Genomic DNA, 11,334 nt, shown 5'->3' on the forward strand with positions numbered 1-11,334 from the left:
TGAGTGCTTTACCCACACTACCACTTTGAGGCTTCACAAGCTGGTGGTCGTGGTATCTGTCGCTGTCCTCAACGGTCTGCCCCAGACATGGATCACAACTGCCTTGAGCAGAACGGACGGTTCTTGGAAGGATACTTAGAACTCACAGCATCCCGATGGAGGTCTCAGGATGCCGGACACCAGGTTTGGAAAGCAACGTGTCCAGAGGCTGGGCAGCTAAACCTGCAGCTAACACTGCACATCAGGAACGAACCGGTCCCCTTGCCGCGTCACCATGCTGGGAGATAGAAAAGTACAGTGAAGATAAAGCTGGCCTAGAAGCAGATTTTATTTTTGCCCCCCCCCCCCCCCCCCAGGACCTGGGGCAAGGAAAGGAGCTGGCATCTTTGGATTCTGGGGTAGGAGGCTGAAGGGCTACACCTAAAGAGAACTACCTCCAAACAAAGATATGGCGCTAACAGAGAGGTTGGGGGCGGGGTGGGGGGAATGCTGGGCAGACCAAGAAGGGGAAAAAAGCATCATCCTCTGAAGTAATTTCTATTATAAACATTCCCTATTATAAACACTATCAACACTCTAGAGACGAGAAACTTAAGTTAAAGGAAACTCATACAGCTGGTAAGAAGTGTGACTTCAAAACCTGTGAAGCCATCCTGCTTCTCTGGAGCTCTTTTTGCTTCCCCTACCCTTGCAGAAAACATGAATTAGCGAATCCGATGGAGGGAGACAGGGAAATGATTTGGCCACATCTGGCACGCACTGGACACAATAAAAGTTGGGGGGGTGGATGAGAGAAAGGTACTGGGAAGCAGAAGAGAAATCGTTTAGACACGTTGGACGGGGCGGGCTTGAACACTGCTCGGAGCCCTCTGATCAGCCTCCCCAGTCCTTAACTCTTAAATCACCTAGTTCACGCTTTACCAGCCACCGAGAACTTTTTAGACGCTCCCTGGCCCAACGCCCAGGCCGAGAACTGCGCCGTCACTTGCGACCAGCTCCCTGGGCCCGAGGCTGGAGGGCGCAGACTCTGGAGAGACAGTGGCTGGCGGAGACTGACCCGGAGGGGCGGGGGCGGCGTGGAGGAGGCCGAGGCCGGCGGTCAGCTCCACTCCGGCTCGGTTGCCATGTCCCGCCAGGCGAAGGACGATTTCCTGCGGCACTACACAGTCTCCGACCCCCGGACCCACCCCAAGGGCTACACTGAGTATAAAGTGACCGCGCAGGTGAGGTGGGGCCCGGCGGGGACCTTTACCCTTTTAACAGGAGCGGGGCTGTGTTTTACCTTAAGGCAAGGCACTACTGGACGCTCCCTTTTTAGACGACAGAAATGGATTTCCCTTTAAGGGGAGGTTGCCATAATAGTCTTCGTTTACTTCTTTAGCCATCAGGGGGTGCGGCCCTGGGAGGGCGCTGTCCTTTTAAAAGGGCGTGGACGGCAGTTCTCGGAGTGGGAGGGGTGGGTTCCCACGCCCAAAGTGTGCCGGCACAGCAGGCTGTGAATTTATTTAAATTAACACGAAAACTCTGGCTCAGTCCAAATACTAGTTAGTTCTCCAATCTCTTGGAGTAAGTTGTGTTAACTGGTTTGTTTGATATTTACATAAAAGCCCTTTTTAAAAGTTTAATTTTTAATTAAAAAAATACCTATGACTTTAAAAATTCATATAGCTCAAGAGAAGTTTTCAAGAGTAAGTCTCTAGCTTCACAGTCACAGCAGGAAGTCAGTAGAGAAAGACCGAAGTTGATTACGAAGCAGTAACAACGTTAGAAGCAGATTTTATAGATACATGGGGGAAGCTATGTAAAGAATTTTAAAACAGAAAGTATAAAAGAATATCTGTAGACTGATATAGGAGAACTGGTTGGGGGAAGACTTTTCACTGTAAGTTGTTTTGTACCTTTAGAATTTTAAACTAGGCAACTATTAAACTGTACATTAGTAACTGTTAAAGGGAAGCAAAAACACAAAGACACTTCCAAAGTGATTTAAATGCAGAATCCTAGATGTTTAAAAATTTTCCCATATCTTTTATGTCTTTCCCTTGCCCCCCCAACACACACACACACAGATAGTCCCTAGGAAGACCAGACTGGGGGGTGGGAAGGGTCTGTACCCTTTTCCTATAAATCTTTCTGTTGGTTTGTAAGCAGGTAACGTGCATAACTTCAATATGTTTTTATAACTTTGAAAGAGAAATTGTTTTCCCTCCTTTACCATTCCCATTCGTCTGCCATCTTGGTGACAACCAATGCTTCCAGTTCCTTATTTGTCCTTGCAGTAAACCCTACGTGTAAAAGCAGATATGAGTATCCAGTCTATTATTTACACACAGTTCCGCACGTCACTTGCTGGGATTCCTCAGTTTTTCGTTGTTTCCCCTTGTAAATTGTTTACACTGAGACATCATTTATGTAAGTAATGTGCATAAATCTTAAGTGTACAGAGCTCGGTAATTTTATACCTGTTTATGTATCTGCGCAGGTAGTGCTCAGATCAGGAGACAGACATTCTCCTCACCCCAGAGACTTTCTTTTATCTTTCCAATCTATAGTTCTCTCACAGAAGTAACCACTGTCCTGACTTCTGTCACTGTAGATTAGTTTTGTCTGTTCTTGAACCTCATCCGAATGAAATCATGACACAGAAAATACTCGCTTGTGTCTGGCCTTTTTCACTCTCTATGTAATGTTTTTGGAATTCATCCATGTTGTTGCATGTGTAAGTAGTGTGTTGTTTTTTATTGCTTTGTGATAGTAGTCCCCTGTAGAAATATACCACCATTTCTTTATTCATTCTCCTGTTGTTGGACATTTGGGTTGTGTCTAAAACATTTTTTAGTTGTTACAAGTAGAATTGTATGAACATTCATGTACAAGTCTTTTTATGGACACGTGCACCCATTTTTTCTTGGTCTGTACCTAAGAGCGGAATTGCTGGGTCATTTGATAGCTACATGCGTAGTTGTCCCAGAAATTACCAGTTTCCGGGGCGCTGTTTGCTGTTGGTCCTAGCTGAAACTGACAAAATATTTAGAAGAATGTTTACGTAGCTCTGTGGTTGGAAGTTGGCCAGGTTGGTGGTTGATATTGAGACCTGATTAGAACTTTTTTCTTTTTTTTTTTTTTTGGCCTTCACCTCTCTGCTAAATGTACCCAAAAGGACAGAAAAACTTTCCAACATGGATGTGTCAGTCTTTTGATATCTTTTAGGTGGCAAGCCAATTCCCTGAGGAATTAAAAACAGCTGTCCTTGTTTTACACCTTGAATCTTCACAGGACTCAGGTGTGGCTCCAGAAAATTCAAAATCTGCCAGTCTTTTTTCCCAATCCCTAAACCTTCCCTATTTATCTCCAAAGGCTTGTCCTTGTGCCTCTGAAATGTAATTGTGCTACCTGGTCCTTTCCAGGTTCTTTTATCTAGGTCATCTCTTTAAAATACCAACATCAGGGGCACCTAGCCGGCTCCGTGGGTGGAATGTGCGACTCCTGATCTCGGGATCGTGAGTTCCAGTCTCACATTGGGTGTAGAGATTATTTAAAAATAAAATCATTAAAAAAAGAAGAAGAAGAAGAACCAGTTTTCCAAAGCGGTACTTTCCAAAGTACTGTTTCATACTCCCATTCTCACCAGCACTTGGTATCATCAGCGCCTTCAGTTTTTGGCATTTTCGGTGGGTGGGTCACGTAACATCTCATCAGAGTGTAGTTTGCATTTCTCTGATGACTGATGATGTCGAGCATATTCTCATAATCTTATTGGCCATTCAGACACCTTTTGTGGGAGGTGCCTGTTCACATATTTTGCCCAATTTTAAAAGTTGAGTTGTTTGTCTTTTTAGTATTGATCTGTAGTTCTTTATATATTCTGGATAGGACTCCTTTGTCAGGGATATATATTCCTCAACAGTTTTTAAATCTAGTTTCTTTTACCCAAGATATTTCAGGCTGAGTCTATTGTGAAAAGGAACGGCCAGGGTTTCAGTCCTAACAGTCCCTCTTACTTGGTATGTAATCTTTTAAAAAAACTTTTAACTGAGGTATAGTTGACATACAATAATATGTTAGTTTCAGGTGCACAACATAGCAATTCGACATTCATGTTCATTATGAAATGCTCACTATGGTAAGTGTAGTTGACCCTTGGTCACCATACAAAGTTATTGCAATATTATTGACTATATTCCCTATATTGTACTTTTCGTCTCTCTGATTTATTTACTGTACAACTGGAAGTTTGTACCTCTTAACCCACCTCATCTATTTCACTTACCCCTCCATCCACCTCCCCTCTGGCAACCACCAGTTTATTCTCACCAGTTTATTCTCTGTCTTTATGAGTCTGTTTCTGGTTTTGTTTATTTTGTTTAGTTTTTTACATTCTATATATAAGTGAAATCATGTGGTATTTGTCTTTCTCTGTCCAACTTATTTCATGTAGCATAATACCTTCTCAGTCCATCTGTCTTGTCACAAATGACAAGATTTCGTTCTTTTTTATGGCCGAGTAATATTCCGTGGCATATATCTACGACATTTTTTTTATCCATTCACCTATTGATGGACACTTAGATCGCTTCCGTATCTTGGCTGCTGTAAATAGTGCTTCAGTAAACATCAGGGTGCATATATCTTTTTGAATTAGTGTTTTTGTTTTCTTTGGGTAAGTACCCCAGAAGTGGAATTACTGGGTCCAGTAGTATTTCTGTTATTAACTTTTTAGGAAATCCCACACTGTTGTCCACAGTGGTGCTCTGATTTACATTCCCACCAACACTGCGCGAGGGTTCTCTTTTCTCTACGGTTTTACCAGCACTTGTTATTTCTTACCTTTTTGTTCTGACTGGTGTGAGGTGAAAGCTCATTGTGGCTTTGATTTACATTTCCCTGGTGCTTAGTGATGTGAAGCATCTTTTCATGTGTTTGTTGCTTATCTGTATATCTTCTTTGGAGAAATTCTATTCAGGTCCTCTGCCCATTTTTTTTTATATATATTTATTGAGTTACCTTTACCAGTGTTCGTCCTGTCCTCTCCCTCTCCTTTCCTTCCTTCCGCGAGCCAGTGGGGGAGACAGAGAGAGTGGGAGAGACAGAGAATCTTAAGCAGGCTCCACGTCCAGCACGGAGCCCTGCACGGAGCTCAGTCTTATGACCTGAGATCATGACCTGAGCTGATATCAAGAGACCCACACTCAACCGACTGAGCCACCTGGGCACCCCCTCTGCCCATTTTTAAATTGGATTGTTTTGGTTTTTTGGTGTTGAGTAGGAGTTCTTTATATATTTTGGATATCAGCTCGTTATCAGATAGATCATTTGCAAAACGTGCTGTGTGATCTTGCACAGGTCACGTCCCCTCTCTGCCCCTCCTCTTCCTCGTCTGGACAATGGGCGTGTTAATTGTATCTGCCACCTCCAGATCTAGGACAATTAAGAGATGTTTGGAAAACTATCAAGTAGTCCACGCTGGAGAATGTTATTTTCTAATTATTACGAATATACCATAGTGAGTACGGAGCCTTCTTTCCAGCTCAGACCCATTCTCCTCTTCCCCGGGTCGCAACCCCAGGGTTGCTTTCTTCCGCAGCCCCACAGAGGCTTTCTCACTGAAGGAAGGAGTGGCTTCTGGGACAGAACCTCATTCTTTAGAGGACTGGAGGTTCTTTGATTTCAGAAGGAGATGCCGGGCCTTGGCCCTTCGAAGGAAGTGAGATAGTGCTGGCTTCGGCAGCACACGTACAAAATTGGAACGATACAGAGAGGATTAACGCAGCCCCTGCGCTAGGATGACGCGCAGATTCGTGAAGGAACGGGGATAAAAGTTGGGCTGAGGACCAAGGGGTCTGGATGGGATCCTCCCATCTGGCAGATGAAGAAACTAGCACATGATAGAAAAACTGCTGGTGACACAAAACCTTGAAGTCAGGACACCTTGATACCAGCGGCCAACCGCCAAAGGCCACTGCCCCTTTGACGAGGGCTGGGAGGCACCTGGGGCATCCCTGGATTTTACTGGGCGATGGGGTGTCGGATGTCAGTCTCTGGTCTCACCTGGTTCTTGCCTCTCTTCCTCAGTTCATCTCAAAGAGGGACCCAGAAGATGTCAAAGAGGTGAGGCTCCTGGGAGGAAGGGGCCCATTCCCCAGTTCCAGATGCAGGAGCAGCAAAGGAACAACTGGTAACTCCTCGGCCCTGGGAGGAGCAGCTGCTGTGCCCCAAGCCACGCACGCACGTACATGGGCACGCACGCACGCACGCATGCATGCATGCGCTGGCCCAGGCTGGGGAGGGGGAAGCCTGTTTCCACCATCACCATTGCCAGCCGGGGTCAAGGCTTGTGTCCCTGGCAGGTGGTGGTCTGGAAGCGGTACAGCGACTTCCGCAAGCTGCATGGGGACCTGGCCTACACCCACCGCAACCTCTTCCGCCGCCTGGAGGAGTTCCCGGCCTTTCCCCGCGCCCAGGTGTTTGGTGAGTGCTGATCTAGGCATTCAGGCCAGAGATGGAGGGGACCCCTGCTGGTGGGGGCTGGATGGGGGGCCAACACCCCCAGCCCTTAGAGACAGCCTCATTTCACACGTGGGGGAACTGAGGCTCAGAGCAGCCTAGCCTTCAGTGTGTGTGGAGCCCTTCAGCATTCCGTCTTCCTTAGCCCCGTTTTCAGGACAAGGCAGCTGAGGCTCAGGGTCATAAAGGGGCTTGGCTGTAAGTGGCAGAACCAGAATTCCTCCCTGGGAGCTGGTGTCGCCTCTAGCCCTGCGCTGTTCAAAAACAGCAGCTGTGAGCCAGAGGTGGGGAGTCTGAGCTGAGGTGGGCCTTATGGGTCGAACACACAGTGAAATAGATGGTGAACCATGGCGATAATTTATATATGATCACATGTGCCAATGAGACTATTTTGGATATACCGGGTTAAGTGGAATAGATTATTAAAGTTGAGTTGACCTGTTTCTGTTTAACGTGGCTACAAGAAAACTAGTAACTGCACACGCCGCTCATGATGTGTTGCAGTGGACAGGACCGATCTGTTATTTGGGTCTCTAGACTCACGTGAGATACTCTTTCACACAAGGCGAAGGGTTGCTGCCAGCTGGTGACGCCAGGCTGGGGACCGTGTAGCCAGCTACTAGGTCAGAGTTAGCTCATTCCGCGGCATACCTAGAACAGAGCAGGGAGACTGTGAAAAAGGAGCTACTTGCTGTGTGACCTTGGGCAAGTCACTTCTCCATTACATCAGCAACATCTGAAATGATCTTGTTTCTTGATGGTTGCCCACCGCCTCCCCTGTCTAGGACGTGAATCCATGAGAGCAGACACCTTGCTTCCCTCCCATTCCTCTTCTGAACTGAGCACTTTAGTAGGTGCTCCATAAACATCTGGTACCTGGAGGACTGGACTAGGGAGCTTGGTCCCTGCTTGCAAGCACCCCAGCCCCCACCCCCAGGAGGAGCCAGGGCAGATTGCTGGCAGAATGGGGAGGAGAGCAGCTGGTTGCTGGGATCCTCTCCGGCAGAAGCAGGAAGGTGACCCCTGTGGATCACTGCTTCTCTCCCCACCCCTCGTCCTGGGGGGCTGCAGGCCGGTTTGAGGCCTCAGTGATTGAAGAGCGGCGGAAGGGGGCCGAGGACTTGCTTCGCTTCACTGTGCACGTCCCTGCGCTCAACAACAGCCCCCAGCTCAAGGAGTTCTTCCGGGTACGTGTCCCTGCTTGTCCCTCGTCCCCAGCACCTGGGAAGCCTACCTGCCCACTGGGCTGTACCCTGAGACACCCCCCCACCCCACTCCTTCCCTGTCTTTCTCTCCTGCAGGGTGGGGAGGTGACCCGGCCCTCCGACCTGTCCAGACACCTGCACATCCTGCCACCCCCTCTGATCCCCACACCGCCCCCTGAGGAGCCCTGGCTGCCCCAGCCGCTCCCTGCAGAGAGGAGAGGCCTCGAGGAACTGGAGGTGCCAGGTACATGGGGGTTGGTGAGGGAGCCGGGGCTGGAGGGTGTGGGGGTGGTGGAGGGCACACACCTCCTCAGCGAGCTTAGTAAAAGTTCTGCGGCGCGGGGCGCCTGGGTAGCGCAGTCGTTAAGCGTTTGCCTTCGGCTCAGGGCGTGATCCCGGCGTTCTGGGATCGATTCGTAACGTGCTGAGGAGCTCTCGCCGGGCCATTTTCCTTGTGTAGGCCGTAGTTTCTTAGTCTGTAAAAGGGGTACAACCCTTATGAAGAGGGGGCTCGTCTATGCCCTTGGGTGCCACAGGAGTTAGAGGGGAATTGCGTTTTGAAAGCTGGTAGATGATAAGGACAGGCATGATCGTCCCCAATGATTTATTCCACAGCGGATCCGCCACCCTCCAGCCCTGCCCAGGAGGCCCTGGATCTCCTCTTTAACTGTGGGAGTACTGAGGAAGCGTCCAGTTCCCCTGCCCGAGGCCCCCTCACAGAGGCCGAGCTTGCCCTCTTCGACCCCTTCTCCAGGGAAGGTAACAAGCTGGGACAAGCGGGAGTAGGGGGAGAAGCTGAGGTCGGGGCAAGGAGGGGGGGCAGAGCCACCGACTAGCGTGTGTAGTGCCTGTGTAAATCCTAGAAGGTCGCCCCGCCGCGGCCAGTTGACGGCGTTAGCACTGGAAGCAGGCGCCCGGTGCCAGGGCTCGCGAGCTGGGTGCCCCTGGACAGTGAGCAACCTCGGAGGAAGGAAGGGGAGATCTCCTCAGGGAGAGGTGGCTCTTCTCCCTGAGAGAGCTTTGGAACAGGCAGGGGTCACACTGGCTTGGGAGGATTTGAGTTCTGTCCTTTGGAAGCCCAAGCTGGGGTTTCGTGGCTGGCTCGGGGTCGCACTGCAGATCCTGAAAGCAGGAGAGGCCTGTTGGGCAGGGGCGTGAGGCTTGGGCTCAGAGAGCAGCACAGGAGGCCCTCCCACGGGAGGCCCGGGCATGCGGGGGCACCCCAGACCCGCCATGGAAGGGGGAAGCCCCCCCACCTCTTCCCATGGAGGTCTGGGTCCTGGAGCTGAGAGTCCCAGGCTCTGGGACAGTGGACCCTTTCATTCTCAAGGTCTGTTCCTCCAGCTGGGGTGTCGGAGCGGCTGATCTGCTCCAGGATCCTCATGAGAGGGTTTCAGTTTGGAATCCTCCCATCTTTTTAAGCCCATTTTGTTGGCCTTTCTTCTTTGCCCTATGGTGACCTATTGGGCAGACCCTCAGATCGGTTTCAGGCATTGGGGTTCACTCACCCCGGGTCCGACCCAAGTCGGGACCTTAGTGTCCCACCCAGTTATCCCGCTGCACAGCACCGCCCTGCGCGCCTGGGAGGAGAGCCCTTTCCTCTTCTAGTTCTGCTTCCTGCCGTCCCTGCTCCTTCAGCCCCTCCACGGCTGGCCTGGGGAAGAAGGGATTAGGGGCAAAGTGGGGGCGGGGTCGCTGGGGTGCCCAGTGGCCAGGAGCCTGTTAAGGCTCCTAGAACGTAGCTCCCATGAGACATTCCCTCGGCCCATAAGAAAACGCCCGAGCTCTTGCTGAGTCAGAGCCTGGAAATACAGTTTGCTTAGCCGCTGCCTCATCTCCTTGCCCCCCTGTTGTGGGCGCCTCCAGCAAGTCCCTCAGCGTCAGAATCCCCCAGCAAGCAGCTGGCGCTTGTCTCTCTCTTCGACACATGCATCGAACTCTCGTACTCACATTAGGGCCTGCTAAGAATTCTTCTGCCCTCTGCTCCATGGGCAACACAGGAAGGGCTGTATGTCCAGCTGGGAAGTGAGAGGTCATCTTCCCTGCCTGCAGGAGGCCCCCAGTCTCCTCACGGGGTCACTGGGATGGGATTAGAGAACTGCCTACCCTTCCCTCTCTAGGCCAGGAGTGTGCCATGGCTTCCTGTTCTGGTACCTTCCCTCCAAAGGCCTTTTCACCAAAGATGGACCAAATCTCTAGCCTTCTCTTGTATAAGCTGCAGAGGGGATGTCTGGCCCCCTTTTGGCCAGTCCTGGGGTTTAGAATGAGACCTTCTCTCTGGAATGTGAGGATGCCCGCCCCCCCCTGTCTTCATAGTTGGGTCCTCAGCTGAAGTTGAAGAGCTGAGATTCTCTGCATCTATTATTCTGACATTCCAAGGTTTGGAGCGTTTCTACCCTTGGCCTGGCTTAGTTGGTCTGGCATCCTTCAGTTAAATTTTGCGGAGGGAATTCTTGGATTTGGATCTACTACAAAAGATCAGCTGTAGTCAGGAGGGAAGGAGGCCCAGTGACCCAGACCTCGCAAACTAATGTTAATATGTACCTAGAGAAAGAATCAGGAAGGTTCTTTACAAAATCACAGGAATTCCACCAATTAAATCGATCACGGCTAGTCTGTTATTCATGAATGGCTTTTGAATTGCTCAGACACCGCTTCCCTCCACCGGGGGCAGCTTGGTACCTTGCGGGGCAAGAAAGGTCTGGAGATGGGCCACAGGCCCTGGGAAACGGAGGGCAGTTTGGCCTGAGTCGTCCGTATCTGATTGTAGAAGGTGCAGGCCCCAGTCCCATCCATGTGGGTGAGCTGGCGGCGATGGAGGCAGAGTCTGAAAGGTTGGACCAGGAACCCTGGGAGCCTGGAGGGCAGGAGGAGGAAGGGGACGAGGAAGGCCGGCCGGCCCCTGCCTATCTGAGCCAAGCCACAGAGCTCATCACCCAGGCTCTGCGGGATGAGAAGGCAGGTGCCTACGCTGCGGCTCTGCAGGGCTACCGGGACGGCGTGCACGTCCTGCTACAGGGCGTTCCTGGTGAGTACCGCTGCGAGGTGGGAGGTCAGGCCTAGAGTCACGGACGGTGGAGTGAAGGGAAGGGAAAGTGAAAGACAAATAAGTCAAGGATCAGAATTGCTCAACACTGACCAACGGTGTAACCTTGGGCGGTTTCTTTACCTCTTGTGGCCTCAGTTTTAGTATTTGTAAAATGAGGAGCATAGATCTGAGTCCCCGGGAGGTGGGGAAAGACACATGTTCATGCTCTGTGAACTGTAAGGGGCTAGACCAGGGGTTCTGAAACCAGGGATCTCAGCTGAGCCATTCTCTGTTCACAGGTGACCCATCACCTGCCCGCCGGGAGGGTGTGAAGAAGAAGGCGGCCGAGTACCTGAAGAGGGCAGAAGAAATCTTGCACCTGCACCTGTCCCAACTCCCCTCCTGAGAGGGAGTGAACCCGTACCCAGGACTCTAGCTCCAGCACTGCCAGCGACTCCCTTTTACTCTCCCTGGGGCCTGGCCTGATATCCTGGTCTTGTAATGCTAGGGGTCATTTCTGTATGTAACTGGACCAAGAATGAGACAAATAATGATTCAAAGCTCCTTGACCACACCTGCCACTTTGTTTTTTTTTTT

The 11,334-nt window shown here is 50.5% G+C and overlaps 1 protein-coding gene and 1 non-coding gene across 2 annotated transcripts; both read left to right on the forward strand.

Moving 5' to 3' along the window:
• The first annotated feature begins 975 nt into the window (after nucleotides 1-975).
• Nucleotides 976-11,311, forward strand: SNX15 (sorting nexin 15). The gene is made up of 8 exons (XM_002916656.4): nucleotides 976-1,223; nucleotides 6,073-6,108; nucleotides 6,348-6,468; nucleotides 7,576-7,691; nucleotides 7,806-7,953; nucleotides 8,325-8,468; nucleotides 10,480-10,737; nucleotides 11,037-11,311. The coding sequence occupies exons 1-8, from the start codon at nucleotides 1,125-1,127 to the stop codon at nucleotides 11,141-11,143; spliced, it is 1,029 nt and encodes a 342-aa protein (XP_002916702.1). The 5' UTR covers nucleotides 976-1,124; the 3' UTR covers nucleotides 11,144-11,311.
• On the forward strand, nucleotides 5,714-5,818 carry LOC117796896. The gene has a single exon (XR_004621592.1). It is a non-coding gene; the product is annotated as a U6 spliceosomal RNA (small nuclear RNA).
• Nucleotides 11,312-11,334: the final 23 nt, after the last annotated feature.

Source organism: Ailuropoda melanoleuca, chromosome 16 (genome assembly GCF_002007445.2).
Source record: "Ailuropoda melanoleuca isolate Jingjing chromosome 16, ASM200744v2, whole genome shotgun sequence".
NCBI classification, from domain to species: domain Eukaryota; kingdom Metazoa; phylum Chordata; class Mammalia; order Carnivora; family Ursidae; genus Ailuropoda; species Ailuropoda melanoleuca.

Excerpts from the sequence above, each read along its gene's own strand:
- SNX15 (XM_002916656.4), top strand. The coding sequence starts at position 1,125 with ATGTCCCGCCAGGCGAAGGACGATTTCCTGCGGCACTACACAGTCTCC. Across the intron at positions 8,469-10,479 it reads CGACCCCTTCTCCAGGGAAG|AAGGTGCAGGCCCCAGTCCC; the intron begins GTAACAAGCTGG and ends ATCTGATTGTAG. Across the intron at positions 10,738-11,036 it reads CCTGCTACAGGGCGTTCCTG|GTGACCCATCACCTGCCCGC; the intron begins GTGAGTACCGCT and ends CTCTGTTCACAG.